Genomic DNA, 20,832 nt, shown 5'->3' on the forward strand with positions numbered 1-20,832 from the left:
CTCAGCTTGAGAATGCCATGTCATCTCAGACAAGTCTGTCTGTATGCATCACTTTTTTGTGAATCGTGGGGAATCCTAAGTTCGTCTTGTTTCCTTGTGCCCAAATAACTATTTGGCCCATTTATATCTAAGAGCAAAACTCCGGGCCTCATCAAACATATTCTAGCAAACTAGAGATACGGGCGGTTTTAACAGTACTTAGAAGAGTAGAGTGATGATGAAAGAGCTGGTCAAGGAATTTATATTGCCCCCGAAATCGTACTTTCTTTATTAAAGTAACACCCAATGTTGTCAGGATCGGGATTCTACTTTGAATCGTTCGGGTTCCATAGGATCGGATCATAGGATCGTATGATTCTACGATTCTCGCTAGTTTAGGCATGATTGATGGAAGGGATCTCATAAATATGTAAATTAACTATAAAATAACATAAACGAAGTATTAATTATATAATTATAAAAGCCACTATAGTGTTTTTGAACAAAAGAATTGATAATTCAACCGCTAATTTCACCGTTGCTAGTTTACGGCAACTAAGGACCAAAATGATGAAAAATTAGTGAAAGGGGACTATTATAGTCTCGGACAACATACTAATATCAACACTAGTTATCAAAGCTTATTGTTGAAAAAATAGCGACATGGACAATTGGAGTCTCGGACAACATACTAATTCAACACTAGTCGTCAAAGCTTATTTAGGATTCACGAGTGATGAGTAATAATAGCAGATTATTGAATGTTAAATTAGGCGTTAGGGTTCGTGGGCATTTGGCAAAAGAAATAGAATTACGAAGTTGAATTTACCAGTTTAGTTGGGGCTTATTTTTACGTCTTTTTAACTTCATTTTTCATATTTTTGTTAGTCAGACGGATTAACATAACTAAGTGGCCACATAAGTCAATGAAAGAAATGGAATTAAGAGTGTAATAGACCTTATAAAGTTGTAAGAACATGTGGCCCATTGGCCCATTAGATGAAAAAGCATTTATTATAGGCAAAACATAGAATCGTACGATTCTACGATTCTGACCGATTCTACTGCGATTCTACCCCATAACGATCCTATGAGCGATTTGGATCGTTCATCTATTTTTGGATCGTAGAATCGTACGATTCTACGATCCGGATCGCAATTTTAACAACATTGGTAACACCCTTATTTGGGAAGAGAAATGATAATATCAACAAAGTTGAACCATTACACTCCTGTAACAATTTGTGTTGAGAGAAGGGTTTCCAAAACGACGAATAAATAATCTTCCACTTGGTCGAGGTTATCCGCCACACACCAACGCCAATTGGCCGGTCATTGAAGGGATGAAAAAAAAAAGTTGCTGTCTTTGAATTTACAAAATCATTGTTTCTCTCTTTTCTTCATCTGTTTCCTAAAAAAAATAAGGGGGCTTGAGACATTGAATAGAAGAGAAACAAGGGTTTGTGTGTACATTGTGGGTGAATTACTCCATTGTTGCCATGCTAAGACGCACTGAACCAAACAACTAGCCAAGCAAGAATCTGAATACATCACTCACTGTAATAATCCCATCAACACGCTTGCTCCCAGCTTCAACTATCACAAGTCTTCTAATGGCTGAATACAAGTAGCAAAAGAAAGGGTAAATATGGTAACCAAGCCTAACACTAGATACAAGGCATCCAATAGTTGAGATTAGACCAATCAAAATTTGACCCGAACGACACCCATTTTCAGGGTCATGAAGCAGTTTGTCTGGACTATTTGAGATGGGTCAAGGCATCACCACAAGTGCGGTATGAGACCAAGTTCAAAATGAAGGAAGCATACCTGGATTTGACAGCCTCTCCATGATCTTGTGCAATGGATCTGATGACAAGCACATCTGACATCTTTGGCCACTGAGAACCCCACAAGGAGAATTAGCATCTTGTCCTAGTTGAAGCGCCTGTAATATGATGACAAATGGATTAAGGGACGCTGAGTTATGTCGAGTTCGAACTCCGAGTTCATCCAACTGAGTTATTGTCGGGGGGGGGGGGGGGGGGGGGGGGGGGGGGGGGGGAGGGTTAATATCCCGGGGGTGGTGGTCCCAAGGTTGATTATTTTTTTTTTTTTTTTTTTCATATATATAGCTAGTAATGCAGGAAAATAGACATGTTCATATCACTTCAATTCAACTTACTAACCACGTTACGAAGATTGTCTCCCTCCCTTCCCCCCAAACAAGGCCTTTGCAGACATTCATGAACTTGAATGGAACAGAGGCAGCCTCTTAACAAGCCAATTCAGAAGATAACAGAGCCTTGCATGTCATATCTCTGCTTATCTATTAAGCTAACAAACGAACATCAAGTTTTGAATGAAATTGTCAGCAGTCTACAAAGTGTGATACTTTTCGGGAAAAACAATGGCACCTAAGTATACATCTCAGCCACATGTCTCCTTTCTCTCATGTCTAACCTGAAGTGCAAGTCGATTTTGTATAGTGTTTTTGTTTCTTTCCATGGCCTTTTCTAGGTAGGGGACTCCTTTGACAAACAAAATCTGACCACCAATGTTTCCTCGCTCGGACAACAAAATATGTCGTCAACCCATCTTGTCTGACAGTAAAGCAACATGAGGCAGAACTTCAATATGAAACTCAAAAGAGGACACTCACTAAAAGCAGCAACTCAGTACAGAAAGCATCAAACTAAAAAGCAGCAAAATTTGAAGGTACATGATTAACAGTAGGCAAACGTACTTAATGCATACCTGTTGAATGCTCATTTCATCAAGCCGAATTTGTGCATATGCTCGGTCGTTTGCTAAAGAAGTGATATCACTATAAAAAAGGTGCAAAAGAAAAAATCAGTAATGACAAAAGAATCTGAAAACATAAGAGAATGGATTACCCAAAAAAAAGGTCACAAACAAAACGACACCTTCGAGAATAAATATCCAGCAAGGAGTCATTATCATCGACTATAGGCACAGAGCTCACATCAGCTGCAAAAGAGCACATAAAATTAGCATCGAATGGATATAGCATGATAGATTAGTCACTGAATTGACAAACACACAAATAAGAAAAGAAGTATATTGTTACAAAAGCCCATGACGGATGAGAAGTTTAAATAATTAACTCAATGATATATAACTTATTGCGACGACAAACTGATTGTTCAATTGCTTCGATGATTTATAATAGAATCACAGTTCACAGAGTTGTGGAGAATGAGAGCCAACAGAAATATAACAAGAAACAGAGGTGCTTAAAAGGCGCAATTAAAACATTACTAAATAATGAAAAAGATTTAATCTGTCTGTCTCAGGGCACGACTAAAGGAGAAATCACCTTGGACAAGCAATGACAAGGCAGCCCCAAGGGAGGTATTGGACCTCAGCATCGCAAATGGCTGCCGACTTGCTTCTCCAATTTTAGGAACCCACGTGCCCAAAGGAATTAAACAAATTGGTTGCTGCAGAATAGGCAAAGAACCACTCGAATGTCTGAAATGTCGGCAAATACCTGGTAATAAAGAGCCACTCAGTGTTAATGTCCTTAGGCTAAGACGCCACTAGAATTTAATATGGCAAAAATTTTGCAGTTGAAAATTACATTTCAGTATTCCGGACAAGGATGCAAGATGTAGCAGCTGTGGTAAAGAACCGTCCGAAGAAGGTGAATGAATTATCGGAACAGTGGAAACGTTGTGTTGCAAAATTTTCACAGCCACGTCTTTCAAGGACTCATAAGGCCCAGCCTGTATAAGAGCTTAGATAAACAAAGTCAGTGAAGGCAAAACACTTAAGCTATCGGCTAAAACAGCATATTGACAAGTCCATTTTATATATATTTTTCTCCCCATATTTAGCTCGGTCTTATATTTAATTTGCGCTCTTAGAAGCGATTTATTGAGCTAATATCGCCTTTGGTAGTATTCTTGTATTTTATCGTCTTATGTAGGAATTGGAGTGGTTTTCCGTCATTTTCTTACGCTTTGGCAAATCCCGAGTAAGGCGGAGCTAATTACGAGTATGTGAGCTAAAGATGACGGACCATATTATTTGGTGGACAAAACAAATAAAATGAAGCTCAAAATGAAGATTAAAGAGCAAGCTTAGGATTCCATATTAGAAGAGGCATTAAGAGCAAAACATTGGATTCCTTGTACAAATTAATCAAGATTTGAAGGAAAATTAAGAGTATGCTTAGAATGCCATTTTGGATTTTCATATGAGCATTCAACCGGAGGAATTAAGGAGCATTAAGACATAGCATTGGATTCCTTTGCAAATTTTACTCCCTTATTCCTATATAAAGGGTGTTGATCGACACAACACTTGACACACTTCTTACACACCTCACACACCATTTTCTTACTCTTATTTCAGTCCTTAGATTAGAATAAAATGTAGGTTAGATTTCCTTTATGTTATTTACATTTTGTTTAGCATTTCAATATTCTATTACAATTTCCATTCAAGCATTTGTTCTTCAATTCCAAGTTTCATTTCCAATTATTAAGGTAATTTTATTTCTTGTATTGTTCTATTATCTCCCTTGTCATTTCCATTATCAATTAGTTATTATGATCACTTTATCATTTGTCATTAGTTTAGTTTACATTATGCAAGAGTAGTTTAATTTGTTTAGGGAATAAGGGAAACCATGTATAAGTAGTTCTTGCAATTGTTGAACTAGGATGTTATAATATCGTTTCATTGTTTTTTTCACATGTTTGCATTATATTGTTAGTTTTTGATAAATGATCACTATCTTAGACTAAATTCGTTAATTCACTTTTATAAGTCGAGAGCCACGAAATTGAATTAGACAAAGCATGTGTTAGTAAACGACCTAGTCATAACGAGAGTTCGCTAGGACCCGATCTATGGTTGACAATAAGGCCGAGAGGCGGTTGTCTTTAAGCCTAAACAATTAACAACTTTATGAACTCCTATGTTTAACCTGAGCTTTTACATAATTTGTATGTGTGACCCGACCTCCCTAGACTATTTCTTTATCATTATTGTTTTCTTCCATTATCCAACCAATCAATCATATGTTAACCGACCTTTGATAGAATACACTCCATAACAACTTGTTTAGCAACTCCCGTTTCCTTGTGTTCGACCCCTATTACTACATTCATTTGTGTCTAGGGAAATTTATCTTTGATTAGGTTGCGACAAGCCTATCACATATCTAACAGGTGCTTAAAAAAAGTAGAGAACTTTGTTATACAGACTTAGAAAAAGGGCAATGAAATAAAGAATTAACTATCAAGATACTAAAGTTGTCGCCTTTTACTTTTAATAAATTAGTAGTATATAATGATTCAAAGGACACCAAGGGGGTGACCCCCATGTACAAAAAAACAACACGGCGGATGCTGCCAATGACGGAGACCCATGTATAAGCAAGCGAAAAGAGCCATTTGAATTCTTCTTAAACACGTGAAAATCAACACACAGGCACAAAACCTACCCCTTCAACAACATCCCACCAGTAGTGTGAAAACCTTATGGCCGGATGAGTTGTTTTTACCAAGCTCAATGATAGCATCCAAAACATCCTTTAGATAAAAAGAAGTCTCTAAGGTAGTAGCATCTTCAGAAAAAAGGGTATTAAACTTATAACTTTAAAAACCCATTGAATTACAGCCTAAAAGGGATTTCTTTATTGCTTCCTTCACAGAAGATCTCAGAAAAAATATACTCACCTTTAACAATAATGGACGGAATGCAATTGGGTTTAATTCTGTTGTACGACGCATTAAGACCCAATGCTATAGTCCATAGTGTGTCTTACAATAAAATATTGTACTTTATGAGAGCTAACAGGTCAATCAACCACCTTTTAGATGAGAATCGATAAGATTAGGAGAACTAATCAACGAAGAAAACTCAAGAACAGCAGATGACAAACGACGTCGATGAATCATGAGCAAAATAAATATTGAAGTCATACTCACCATCCAGACACCCAAGGACTGTTCTAAAGACTAAAGGGACAAAAAGGACGTAAAGTCCCCCCATAAACGTGTATAAATATTGTCATTATTTGGATCGTATATTCCAATTAGGTCCCACTCAACTATCACACAAAGACCGCTTGCAAGAAATAGAGGGACCTCCTATTACAAAATCCAAGAATTCCACACATTTAAGTATTCCAAAAAAGGATAATTCCACCTGGATAGCCAACTGCAGGAAGAAAATGCAGCAAATGTTGACCCCGCAAACGAAGAGCAATCTCCCAATTATGAATACTTCCAAAAAAACATTTAACATCACCTATTTCATCACTGCAATTGAACTCTATCAATTCAAAGAGATAGTACAGCCATCAGTCATGTCAAACAAATCAACCCACCCCCACCCCCAGCCACACCCCCCAAATTCTTCAAGCCTGCTACTTATAGCAACTAAATATCTATGCCTATCGCTGTTTGCTTCCAGAGAAGCCACAAAGACCAACAGCTCAAAGTGACGCCCTAATACTAATAATTAGAAGGTCTTGCAAAAGTGCTCAATATTGTTGAGAACTTATACAGAACTTCTACCGTTTTAAATGTCAGACGGACAATACACGAATCTTCATGGGAAGGAGAAGATCAGCTAGGTTGAGAGACATTCAACGTAAAGTCTTAGAGGTGTTTGTATCCTTTACTTTAAGAATAAGCTTGTGTAACTCTGGTGGGTTTCGCTAAAAGAAGGGAAGTTGGGAAAATTATAGACCCAAGTTTGAGGGATTTCCGAGCCAAAAGATGAAAAATACATAGAAATGTAAGTATTCTATAAGGGCATTAGCAATAGATGAACCTTTAAGAGGTTTGTTCTCATGCCACATAAGCTAATATACAAACCCATTTACCTACAAACTTCCTACCAACAACAAATAAACCCCTTCAAGGTTCATATCATGGCCCACTAAACTTTTTCCCCTCTCACATTCTCTCTCCACAAACCTGGATACTAATTTGTAACCCCTCTCATTCATAAACCTCAACACTCTTCACCAACAATAGAAGGTTTGTAAACAGACCTCTAAAATGATGGACATGTCATCCTACAAACCTCTTGATGAACCTCTATTGCTAATGCCCTAAACGATCGCAACACATCATAATTATTGTTGAAATGAAGGGAGAGGTGGGAGCGCTAAAACCAAGAGAGCTTGAGAATCCCACGATAAATGAGAAGAGATTAGACACTGGTTTAGGCCATTGGAGTGAGAGTCAAAAGATGATGATTTGAAAAGGGTGGTGTTGTGAGTTCCTCTACACCAAAGTAGCTTAGGGGGTGTTTGGTTGACTCTCTTGGAATGGATTTGCTCCATTGAAATCCATTCCAATGTTTGGTTGGAGTCTTTTGGAATGGATCTAGATACCCAATGGATTCTAACTCCATTCCAACCCCCTAGAATCCCATACCCAACTTTCCCCCTTGGTATCAAACTCCATTCCTCCCTTCTACAATTTTAAGATGAACCAAACAAGTTTATGAGGGAATGGATTTAGAACCCCATACCATTATGGATTCATATTCCAATCCATTTCATTCAATGCTATTGAACCAAACGCCCCCTTAATAGATATCCCAAGGGCCACATGCCACAACCCCCACAGGAGCCTCAAACCTTTAGTGGTGTGTGAGTTAAACTTTAAAGAATCTGCAAAGCTCAAATGCATCCTTAGTTGGGGCATGGTGGACATGGCACATGAATGTCAAGTTTTCACATCAGATTCTCCACTTCTCTTCCTTTGCACAACGCAACAATGAGTCAGCTTGTGAGAAAAGATAAGAAGCAATGCCAAACGATCCGCAATGGCTCACTCAAGAAAATAATTATTCTGGAAATCTGGAACGACAACCATGACCAAATTCCGAACAAAAGAAAGTATAAACCACCCCAGTTTTTGTGAAGTAGTCACAGAAGAAGCTATTTACGGGCACCTCGGAAAGTTCACATAGAGATGATCACCGTTAAGACAGCCAAAAGCAAGAAAATATAACAGCTAATTATCTTATTTAAGATCTCTTCTTGCCCATTTCACGGACTACCAAAGGATGAGAGGTACCCTAATCATTAAAAATATAGAACATTTATTGTCAACCTTTAAAAAGGCAATAATGCTAGTCACAAAGAAGTACAGACTAACCAACCAGAAGAGGGAAGATGAGACAAACTAAAGATGGAAGAAGAAATGGACGAAACTGGTTTGTGGGAATGATTGTCACGGGCAAAATCACCAGAGGAAAAGGAACAACAGGCTGAAAGAAGAGGCAGAGACAGACATATAGGGAGACATATGATTATGACTTTATGAGACTCCACTCAACTGCAATCCCAAATAGCACTTAAAGTTGTGATACGTTCTGCACACCGCTGTAAAAAGGTTATATCAGTGTTTTTTTTTTCACCCATCAACTGCACCCTCAAACTGTCACCTATTTGTGATAACTTAAAAACCTAACTTTCTCTCCCTCCTCTCCTTTTCCTCTCTAAAAACCCTAGCCTCCATCAATCAATCCGGGGCTTCCATCGACAATTAATCAATGGTAAGCCCCAAAATAGCTTTGTTTATCAATTACTAATATGAAAAGTTACGAATTAAATAATAAAAGTCTCCCTTTTGGTGAGATTCGTTTGTCTGTGTCTCTATTTTCGGAGTATTTTCTGTTCTTTATGATCTAGGGTTTAGTTTTATCAGTAATATAGACAATGGAAACAAGTTATTCGTCAGAAATCGTTGGTGCCAACAAAAGGTAAATTTCCTCCATCAAAGCATCAAACGAATGATCCCCTTAAAAGCTACACGAAGAGAGCGATACAAGGATGAGCCGAGTTGTCATATCATGTTTTGAGATCCCTAGTTTTAAAAGAGGAATTTTTGCTTTGGTTTCTATTAGAATTGTTTTCGATTTTACATATACTTTGTAAGTGCCGCTTGGCGTTTTATTAATGAATTGGTCTTTGTTTCAAAAAAAAATGTCACCTATTTTCTGGAGTTGTCCAGAAAGGGAGACATATGAATATATGATTATGACTTATGAGACTCAAAGTTGCTCAATCTCAGGATTTTTTATTTTAGAAAAAAAAAAAAGACACGCCACATTTCTGACATCTAATGAAGACAGACACAAGACAGTCAAGCCGTCATTTCCACTATGTCATTGGTGGCAACTCCACTACTGAGTGCTGACAACATGAAAGACAAATCAATTGAGTACACAACTATACTCAAACGCTATTCTCTGATCATATAAGTGACAGGTTTGATGTATCTGAATTGCCCACAAACGCAGACATCCACCATATCTACAGATAAACGTGCAAAACTAAAATACAAAAGTACAGAAGAACCACACAGAATTCACTAAAGCATCCCCATAGGACCATATGAAACAGCAAATTAAATATGTAATGACTATTGACACAAAAAAAAGAAAACTGAAGAATAGCTTATCCATGCCCATTCAAATATTCAATCTAAAGATAAGAAATACTCCCTCCTATTCTAAATAAATTTCCCTATTTCCTTTTTCGTCTATTCACAGTAACTTCCCTATTTCTATTTTTGGTAGGTGTTTGTGTGGTCCAAATTTAATTGTATGGTGAGGTAGTATGTTTGTGTGGTCCAAATTTAATTGTATGGTGATGTAGTGTGTTTCCTTAATTTTGTGCATAAGGGGAATGGGGAAGTTTATTTAGAATAGGAGGGAGTAATGGTTACAAAGTTTAATCAAGTTAACAGTTAACTACTCGGACAAAAGCTCCTCAAATAAGAGAAGCATGAACAGAAACAATCCTCAGGTCAAAGACTGGAAACTTACACTTATAAGTTGTCTGGCATATGGTTTAACACCTCCATCAATTTGTCTATCCTGGCGAATTTTCCTATCTTTCCATGCCAATATGGTGTGTGTCTCCAGCTCTTCTTCCGTCAAATTTGAGCCATGATTCCCAAGCTAAAATATTATGCTTTATTAGAAAGGCCCAACAAACAGTAAGCTTAATCCTTATCCAACAACAGCTTATACAGAACATCAAAATGTTGCAGAAACACTCTGGCAACAAGTCTGAACATAAGAAAGTAATTTATAATACGCACAAATAATACAAGACAAACAAACAAAGATACATATCGTCTAGATTAAACTGTGAAAATTAGCCACAATAAGAGGAAAAAATTAACGTCAAAGAACCTAAACAATGAACACAGCAAGCACAACCATAAATCCAACTAAAACCAAATTAACAATTATTATGCAGCCAACTATGGCGCTAGTAGCAGGTTGTGTTTTATTGCAGATCTGATATAGCTATATAACAAGAATTCAATATGTTTGTCATTGACCCAAGACTAAAACTATAATATCAACTTGACATGGATCTGAAAGGCAAATAAGTCGCAGGTTTTCAAGCAACAATAATGTATGTCACTCTAGACTCTACTAGTTTACTCATACACATCATCTTCGGAAATAGATAGCCACAAGCCCACAACATTCAGAATTTGAAAGGCTTCAGCAAATATTTGCCAGCATCTTTATTATGACCCCAGTGACTTCAAAGAGGCCAGCTCCACGTGGGGTAAGGAAGATCAGGCATACTTAAACTTCCACACGGGAATAACATAGAAGCTATTAAACAAAGAATGATAAAGTACACATTAATAAAACCAGTTGTGAAAGAAAGAAAACAAATGAGACTTCAACGCCAAATAACGAGGTTCTCAATTAACACCAATCATGCAGTATTGAGGCAAACAGAACCAAGATGAAGAGGGATCAAGTGTTGACATACCTCTCTCAAAATTAAGATGAAATCAATTGCACTCAAAACTCCTACAAAATGTCCTTTGCCAAAATCCCACAAAGGGGCAACAGGAACTCCCTGAGAAGACATCAAAACAGAAAAGACAGGTTAGACACAAGATGACAAAATAGTACCAATACCTAGAAAAACAAAGAAACATCTTATCAACCAAAAGAACTAGCAACAGACGGACGAATGAGAACAAGCTAATTTCAAAAGATATCAATATTTTAGCATATACTTCAACGATATCATCTCATACTTTAAGTAGAATGTCTCCACCATTTCTGAGCATGGCTGGCAACTTCCATCAACCATTCTCCAAAAGATCAAACATTCGATGAAACAAGATTTCACAGACAGGTGCTCACAAGTCACAACGTTATAATTCCAAAATTTTATAAACAAAATATTAATAAACTTCATGAAGATCAAGATGTATTGGTCATACATAATGGTAACTCAATAAAAAAGATGAAAGACAAAATAAAAATAAATCTCTTTGAATGACTTAAAAGATAGGAAGGATAATATAAAAGAATAAAAGAATAAATATAACACGGAAAGGTCGGAAAAAAAACTTGCTCCAGTTTCGATTAACAAGGCATAATCCTCTACCTTGTACATTTATTTTCAGAAGAAACCAATTATAGGACACCAAGGGGTGACATCAATGTACACCCCCTTGTACATAAAAGAAGTTTGCAACCTCCTGCATTTATATACATCATGATTCATGCCACAAGGCCTGTAACCCTCTCTATAACAGTTTACAAACAAAAACTTGAACTTAAGCACTCAGAAACTAATTTGTATGAATAGCTAGGAGGTATAGACACTAAACTTGCAATGAATGGTAATTGAAGAAGTAGTAGCAGTGCCAATACTGCCAAAGGACAAATTGCAGGAAGAAGCAAAAGGCAAAATAAACAACAAATAACAATGCAGCAATCCTTATAAGAATAACAGTAGGCCACCTTTCTCTATCTGAGAGAAAATTAAATCGTGATATAGATAGATATTTCCACATACCTGTTCGTAAAGGATATGAAATGCTTGTTTAACGGGTAAAGTAACATCCAACGCCACAACCTAAATTTGCATGCGTCGCCAATTTTAAGACACTTTTCTCACGAGGAAAATTAAAGAGTATCAAAAATAAATAGAGAGGAATATAGAAAGGTGAGTATCTAGACCTTGCCTGACTCGGGCAGCAACTCATAAGCCGTATGTTGTGACAAAAACAGAGATATACGATGACGAGAAACCTGTACATCAGCTTCAGAAATTCCCTTCTGCGTCACTCCTTCAGGTGGCACAATCTATTCCAAACCACAACAAAATAAAAAGTCAAAACAGAGATGGGACTCATTTGTTTTAACTTAAGAAAGAAACGTAAAAGTGAAAATCATTCCAGGTCTCCAGGCAACTATTACACAAGCCTCCCAAAATTTAGATATCTTAGAAATACTGTAAGATGCCAGCGTCAATTTCATTTAACAAAAAAGGGGTCAATTATGAGCAGTAGTCCATCCATGACCCCAGTGGTAAGGAACCCGTAAAAAATACAATGCTTGAAATTTTCTAGATGTTACCACTTTGCACCGTTAGAAGAAGAAGAATATTCTGTACTAAGAGCTCGATCCCCATAAGCTTCTAAGAAAAGTACTACCTCCATGTTTTTCTTTTCTTCCCATTTGATTTTTTGGTCAAGAAATCAATATTTTGACCTTAAATATTTCAAAAACAATAATGAATTGGCATATGATACTAATATATTCATATTTACCAGTCAACACAAGCAATGAAAGTAATTTAATAGCCTGACAGAGTCCTAAGCAAGAAACCTCCCAAACAAGCGGTAAAAGTACTGTAAAAAAATAAAAAATAAAAACATGTGCAGGCAACATTTGTACACATATTTAAACACTGCATAAGTAAAATAGAAAAGAATAAAGCATTAGCAGATTACTTACTGGGCGAATAATCGCATCATCAACCTCCATGTTCCCAGGAATGTCTGCTCCAAAAATATTAATAGGAACGTTGGGTTCCCTGGCTAAAAGAACAGTATTGACCACTCCATATGTTCCACTCATAAAAGGTTGATGTTCATCATGACGCCATTCTCCATCAACATTAAACTTGTACTGCAGAAACAAATCAAAATTTCAGGAGGCAGCAGCAGGTGTAATTCACACAGTTTCCAATTTTTCCAAAACGCATAGGTCAACAATTGTCAAAACAAGAGAAAACTTGTAAACATTACTTTTGAACTCAAAAGGTTAATTCATAAACCAAATGAACAAGCAATTTATTGAGAAATCATCATACTAAAGTGTACAATGTTAACTGTAAAGTGTGAACATCATTAGCTGCAATATAAAAAAGCTCCTAGGCGAAGAGATGCAGTTGAGATTCTATAGATCACAGAAACTCTCCAAACCAGTGATTCACAGGGTACGTTGAGAGTAACCGTCAAAGCTGGACAGTTTGAATTCTAATAAGAATAAACCCAGGCAGTACATAATTTGGTTAGAAAAAGAGTATATTTGCTGAGCAGTGAGTGGTAACTTAAGCATAAAAGCAACTATACAGATCTCTCTTTTGTTCTCATTTACCATATTAATAACCATTTGTTCCCTTCACTTGCAACACCCCATTTATGTGTTTTCTGAATTAGTTATCTATTGAAGCCCGAAATCATTAAACATGTCCCTAATTTAAATTTATCAATTCAATGACATGACATTTGTGAAAACCATACCCATAATTTCCTTTCTCTTCACTCAAAATAATGGTGTTGAATCACTTTTTAAAGGTAGTTAAGGTTACACAAATCGTCAAATGGAAAGCAACATCAAAATTACCAATTGTCTCAAATGATTTTGCCTATGGCAAGGTAAGAAGCTGGAAGTGTGCAACACTACCCTTATGTTGAAAATTGCATAATTACATAGTACTGTCCCGATTACCATAATGAAGCACACCAAGAATGACATCAACCATCATATGCAAGACATGTACACAATATGCAAAGGCATTAACTTGATCCAATGAATCAGCGAAATCAAAATCGTCCAAAAAGGAAATTAAGATGGGGTACGCGGTACGCCTTATGAGAGGCATGGCGATCTTCCTATTACCGTAACAAGGAGACGGGGTCCTAACCAGAAATTAAGTACATGCTCCCCCTAAAGATCTAGAAGCTCTCAGCCTCTCAGAATACAACTAATGCAGTAGTCGCTTTGCAACCCAACCACATGTTATCAACCCTAAGTCCTAAACCGCATGTGTTATTTCTATGTGATAAAAACCAGCCTCTCATATTCCAAATTAGGTAGCAATACTAACAATTCCAACCACAATTCAGTCCTGAAATCAGTACAGCGATAAGAAATGAAGAGCCAACCATATCTAATGAAGCTTGAGAAACATGTTAACAGCTATAGCAAAGCCCTAAAGTAATCTTAACAGCGCACGATAAAGTTCACACTTCTTCAACTGTTGAGAAAAGAAATTCACTAAATTATTCAGATTAACATCACCCCCACCATTGACTAGACAAGCCACTGAAACTCAATGCAGCACTACATATAACGCTAAAATTGTAGCAACAGCTTGATAAATCTAGCAATTGTGCAATTGAAAACGACGACTAAAAGCAAGTGAAGGACATATAACCTGATGATATCCTGGAGTTAAATTACAAATAACTTGAAAAACGGTAGGGCAACCCTCCATAGGCGACATGAGTACATGCTCCGTCCACCTGTATCAATCAGAACCAAATTACATTACCACATCAACTATCATCAAACCCATCATCAAGTATCGAAATGCGGAGTCTTTACCCGGTAAAAGAACCACTGAGTAACACCTGGCACCCGCCATAAGGCCAAACGAAACGAGTCGGGATTAATGCCGTATTACTGCTATGCCCACCAGAATTCGGGTCGGATCCAAACATTGCCCCTAAATTACTTATATTATTAATCCTAATCCCTAAATTAATAGTAGATTTTGAACTACAATGCAATTAATATTTATTATTCAACCTAATAATTGGCCGAATTATAGAACATCGACCCATCAGGTTATCTAATAACTTGTTTTTACATCATCACAAACTAATTCGGCAAAAAAAAACCTAATTTGATTAAAATTCGGATAAAGGGGGGAAATTAAATTAAATTTAAATAAATGCAATTGCAAGCAACTCGAAATCGGCAAGAACAAACTATTAATATTGATTGTTATTATTATTATTATTATTATTTAATACTATTATATGAATAAAAACAATAATTAAAAGTAGTGATTTGACAAAATAGAGGAGAGAGAAATGTGAGAGTATCAACAGATCAACGGTTCATAATTGATGAGGGAAATCGACGTCGCAAATTATCGGAAAATTTATTATATAAATGAAATGAAATTAAAAATATATATATATATATATTTAATTAAAGAAAAAAGTAAAATAAAAAAGACAGGTAAGGCAACAAGGAGAAGATCAGATAAGGATTAAGGAGGAGGAGGAAGAAGAAGAAGTAGAAATAAGAAAAATGAAAATGAAAAAATTAGGCGTTTCACTTCATTTTTACTCAACTTTTTTTTTATCTTCAAATCTAGTTGTTCACTGTTCAACCCCTCGTGTGTGTGTTTCTGTTTTGTTTTGTTTTCAACAACCACCACTCGTGTTAAGGTATCTTTTACTCTCTTTAGTGGGTAAAATGGCCAACATGTTCGATATTTGTCGAGCGGACAAAGAAAATGAGTAGTAGAGCTGATCATCTCCGGGCCAACTCGTCCAGCTCGGCCCGTCAGCCCATGGGCTGCTTTTTTTTTTTTTTAAATTTTAGAATCGAATGAAATTAACTAAATGGGATGAGATGAATTAATGAATCGAATGAAATGAATCAATGAATGAATGAAATTTGAAATCGAAGTTAAGTTAATGAATCGAATGGAGTGAATTAATGAATCAGCCCGAATGGAAATGTGAAATGAATCGAATCAATAGAAATAAATAAATTTGAAATGAAAGTGATTGATTTGGATTGAATCAAGTAATATTAATATTATTAATAATATTAATAATAATAATTATAATAATTTTATTATTATTATTATTATTATCATTATTATTATTATTATTATTACTACTACTACTACTACTACGGCGACTATTACTACTACTACTATAATAAGAAGAAGAAGAAGAAGAAGAAGAAGAAGAAGAAGAAGAAGAAGATTACTAAATTAAGATTAATACTAGTAATTATACTAATTTGAGTGATTAACTAGATAGCCACCATGAATCACAGTACATCATCAATTTTATTAGGTGAAATAATAGAGCACCGATTTGCTATAATGTTGTTCAAAGTCTAGCCATATATCATCCTGATTTGAGTGATTAGGTATGTAGCCACCACGAAGCAACAACAATCCTAATTTTATTAATTAGATAAATAAAAATCGACAGGCAGCCCTAATTTCATCTTTAACCAACAAATAAAATTTGATTGATTAATTAAAACTCAACAAATAATATTAATAATTGATAAACAAGTAAATTAATTTATTATTTGATAAATTAGAATCCATCTTGTAAATTTTAAATCATTTGAGCAACTAAATTAAGTTTTAGGGAAAAATATTGATTCAAGAGTCCATTTGGTTCAGTTTTAGGTGAAAAGCGTACAAACTAGAACGTTTATGAAAAAATGTATGTGAAAGATTAAAGTTTGTATATGAAAAAACAATTAGGTATTAATAATAGTAATATTTAAATTAACGATGTTATTAATAATATTATTAATAATTACTCCCTCCCAGTCATTATATTGTTCCCATTTGATATGGGCACAATACTTAAGGAAAAGTATTAAAATAGGAGTAAAAGAGTTGTGTGGGGTTGGTGATAGGAGAGAGGAATGAATTATTAGTAGGTAAATAAAGAATTGTGAGGCCAAAACATAAAGAAAAGTAATAAAATAGGAGTAAAAGAGTTGTGTGGGGTTTGGTGATAGGAGAAATGAATGAATAAAATAAGAGTAAAAGTTTCTAAAAATAGAGAGGGGAACATTAGTTGAATAATCCGTTTCGGGAAAGAGGGAATATTATAGTGACTGGGAGGGAGTAATATTCATATTAATAATAATATTAGTAATATTATTAATTTTATTAATATGAATATTATTGAATTTAATAACTATAATATTCAAAATGATAACAATAATGAGGATAATTAATTAATAATTAATTAATGATGATGATAATAATAATAATAATAATAATAATAATAATAATAAAATCTTTATTTCATGTAAACTTTTGTTTTTCTTTTAATGAAAGCTGCGCGCATCCTTTTATAAAAATAATAATAATAATAATAATAATTATTATTATTATTATTATTATAATAAATAAATAAATAAATAACCAAATAAATAAATAATATTAAAAATATTAATAAAAACTATTAAGTTTAAGATCTGCAAAATTGAAATGGCCTGAATTTAGTGGAGTGAATCGAATCGATTGAAAATGGAGAATGGAGTGAGTGAAATTTGAATCGAATGGAGTTGAGTGAGCTAAATGAAGAATCGAATAATTTGTGAATCGAACCGAGTTGAGTTAGTTGAATGAATAGAGTTAGTGAATCGAATCGAATGAATTTGAATCGAAATTTGAATAAGTGAGTTGAAGTTGAATAAAGGGGTGAACATAAGCCAGAAAGAACAGGGCCAAAATATTTAAATAAGGGAGCGTTTGGTTTGAGGTTTATAAGAAAGGGAAAGAGAAACAAAGTTATTGATTTCCTTTGTTGGTGTTTGTTTGACACAAACAAAGGGAATGAATTTTATTCCTTACCCCTCAATCCATCTAATTCTTTACCCCTCACCCCCCTAAGTTATGAGATTTCATTACCCTTGTTACCCTTCAACCACCTTATTCACCTACCAGCACACTTGCGACTACCACCATACCAGCCACCACCAAAGCACCACCATGATGCCATCGCCACCGCCACCACGATGCCACCGCCACCACCACCACCACCACAGCCACCCCACCTAAACCACCACCTGCACACCAAAACAAACTACAACCCACCAATCTTCTCCCCAAATACCCCAGCATCGCGGCAGCGACCAACATCCACCCCCCATCGCCCAGAGGCCAGGAACACCACAAGATCCTGGTGTTTTTTTTTTTTTTGGGGGGGGGGGGGGCGACGACGGCAAGTGGGCGACAGTGTCAGGTGAGCGACGCGGTGGGGTCTCAGCAGTGGGGGATGCAGCCATTTTTTAGTAGATAAGTGGTTATTTGTGGTGTTGTGTGTTAGTGATAGAAGTGAGAGCGGGTGGACCATTATTTTCCTTTCTTGATGTAACCAAACAACTAGTTAAGTTTTAGGTAATCCTTTACCTTTCCCTCTCTTACCCTTTCTGGTTTCCTTTCCCTTTCCCTTTCTCTAACCAAACGCCCCCTAAATGGTTAATGGACAAGTCTAACTTGGCCCGCTAATTTAATGGACGGATATGGACAAGACAATATGTCCATGGCCAGCCCGTCAAGCCCGCTATACCTTCTAATGTTACTTTCCTTTGCGTAAATCACTCTAAATAAATTACCGGACTAAATTATCAAAACCCACGTATAACATCACAACTCAACAATAAAACTCCAATGAAAAATAATACTCTGTAACACTAAATTCTAAGCATCAAATTCGTTTCAGACTTTCAGTTACCAATTTCCACTTACATATATACATAATTCCATATCATGCCTCTTTTGCCAAACTCACAAACTCTTCCTCTTCCAATTTTTGTTCATCCATAAGACCATAGTTAATCCCATATTACGTTCTTATAGCAGTACACTTTTCATTGCTCTCACAATTTTCTTATGTACCAGTAAAAACTCTATTTGATGAATTAGACTTTGGAGTTTAGAGCAGCACATACATTATTACATACTGTGGGTTAGTTACACTTAGATTATTTTTTTTAGATTAAAAATGTCAATTTCAATACCATTTTATGTTATAGCAGCGTTTTATCGATTTTATGTTTTAAAGCTCGTAGGCCCGCGGACAAGCCCGCCAAGTTGTACTAAACGGACGTGGACAACAACAATAGACCCGCTAGAGTGAGCATGGACATAGAAATTTGGCCTGTTGGACACCTTTTTATAGGGTAAGTCCGGCTAGTGTCCGGCCCAAGCTCGCAAACGATCAGCTCTACAAATGACCCTCAAATAGACCTGTCAAAACTTGACCCGACCCAAAAACCAACCGTAACCTGATCCGTTAATAATTGTGTATTAATGATGGTTATAAGGCCAAGAGTTTGTGTTTAGATTGGTTATTTGATGGTGTATTAGTCACCACGGAGTCTATTAGCATTTGCGGGATGAAATAGGAAAGTTGAAACCAAATTGAGAGTGAAAATATTCTGCCCAGGTGACACTCGACCGAGTGCACCATACACTTGACCGAGTGGTCGCCTACTCGACCTAGTGGCCTCCTACACTCGACTGAGTGGATTGCTTTGACCCTTGTTTTGTTGACATTTGATCGAATATTGAGCGTGTACCCTTATTCTGCGGTTTATGTTAGTCGACTTGTATTTGGATGAGCGTATTGACCTCACATGGGCAATATTCCGTGAATTGTTTACGTTTGATTATATGATGTGGCATTTTGCAAGTAAATGGAAATTGTTGATTCGATATGAGTGGAATGATGACATAAATGATGTGATCATCTCGTTTGATGTGTGTTAATCAACGCTAGTTTATTTCATTTTGTAAAAGTAAGATGAATAATGCAAATTATGTGTTGCATAGTGGTCGTATGCGTGATTGTGATTGTGGTCTTCCGTTTGAGCAGAAGTGTCGATGATGGATGGGAACGGATATGGAAACACATGTGTGATCATGTGGTGGATTTGACGTGGTATATTCGTGGTATGATATCCGGAAATGGAAATGTTGATCATGGTTGAGTCACATTACGAGTAATTTTTGTATTAATTGATTGTTTCATGTAGTCCGCATATTCGTGATTGATGCGCATACATGTTAGTGTAGGAGATTTGATGTGATATAGATACATAGTAATAATCGAGTTATACTCCTCGATAGATAAGTATACATAACCAACATGAGTTGGGAGTTATTTATGGGATTATAGATTGGAACCGTGGGTTTGACCTGACAGTTGACCTTTGGGAGGCTTGTAGATGGGGGATATATCAATGGAATTAGAACTACATAAGTTTTGATTACGGATTTGCAATTAGTAAGAAAGTGTTGAACTTGGAACATAGTTATTTGTGGAATTTAGTAATGACCGTATGAGATCACACTATGAGGTTTGATAGTTGAACTTCGGGACGAAGTTCTTTTTTAGGGGGAGTGAATGTAACAATTCGGAATTAAGGAAAGAGGAAGTACAGAATGTGAGAAAGCAATGAGAATAGAACAAAGAACTTTGATGTGAGAATGATAATTAGAAATAGCGTATACGGTTGACAAGCACGTGAGGCGAGAGAGTGTGCATGAGAATCAGTGATGAGACTTGAGGAAAGGAGAGAGTGGGGCGAACTTCGGGGAAGAAGTTCATTTTAAGGGAGGGAAGATTGTAATACCCCGTATTTTATAATTATATAAATAATATTATGTTGTATTTTTATACGAATTATGTATGAGACGGAATAATAATAATAATAATAATAATAATAATAATAATAATAATAATAATAATGGTAATAATAATAATAATAATAATAATGGTAATAATAATAATAATAATAATAATAATAAGTTGTAATGATAATAACAATAATACGCAATACGATATACTATACATGTATAATATACGTATACCACACTTACCTTATATACCCTTATCCACCCATCAACCCTATCCTAACACAATCTCATAATATCCACCAATATCCACACAATGAGAGGAAGAGAGAAAAAGGAAGGGAAAGTGGTGATTTTGCCCTCCGCCTCGA

The 20,832-nt window shown here is 35.9% G+C and overlaps 1 protein-coding gene across 2 annotated transcripts; it reads right to left on the reverse strand.

Moving 5' to 3' along the window:
* Window positions 1-1,238: 1,238 nt before the first annotated feature.
* LOC141647810 (sucrose nonfermenting 4-like protein) lies at window positions 1,239-15,485 on the reverse strand. Of its 2 annotated transcripts, none has more exons than XM_074456151.1 (13): window positions 14,647-15,482; window positions 14,477-14,564; window positions 12,769-12,942; window positions 11,989-12,114; window positions 11,825-11,884; window positions 10,781-10,870; window positions 9,808-9,942; window positions 3,584-3,728; window positions 3,320-3,493; window positions 2,907-2,970; window positions 2,737-2,806; window positions 1,810-1,927; window positions 1,239-1,596 (listed from the first exon to the last, which is right to left on the reverse strand). In XM_074456151.1, the coding sequence occupies exons 1-13, from the start codon at window positions 14,760-14,762 to the stop codon at window positions 1,505-1,507; spliced, it is 1,452 nt and encodes a 483-aa protein (XP_074312252.1). In that variant the 5' UTR covers window positions 14,763-15,482; the 3' UTR covers window positions 1,239-1,504. The 2 variants fall into 2 exon arrangements, 1 of the variants encoding a protein (XP_074312252.1); XR_012545850.1 differs by lacking the exon at window positions 1,239-1,596 and adding an exon at window positions 2,443-2,582 and having other exon boundaries at window positions 1,837-1,927; window positions 14,647-15,485.
* Between the last annotated feature and the right edge of the window lie 5,347 nt (window positions 15,486-20,832).

Source organism: Silene latifolia, chromosome 3 (assembly GCF_048544455.1).
Source record: "Silene latifolia isolate original U9 population chromosome 3, ASM4854445v1, whole genome shotgun sequence".
Taxonomy (NCBI): Eukaryota; Viridiplantae; Streptophyta; class Magnoliopsida; order Caryophyllales; family Caryophyllaceae; genus Silene; species Silene latifolia.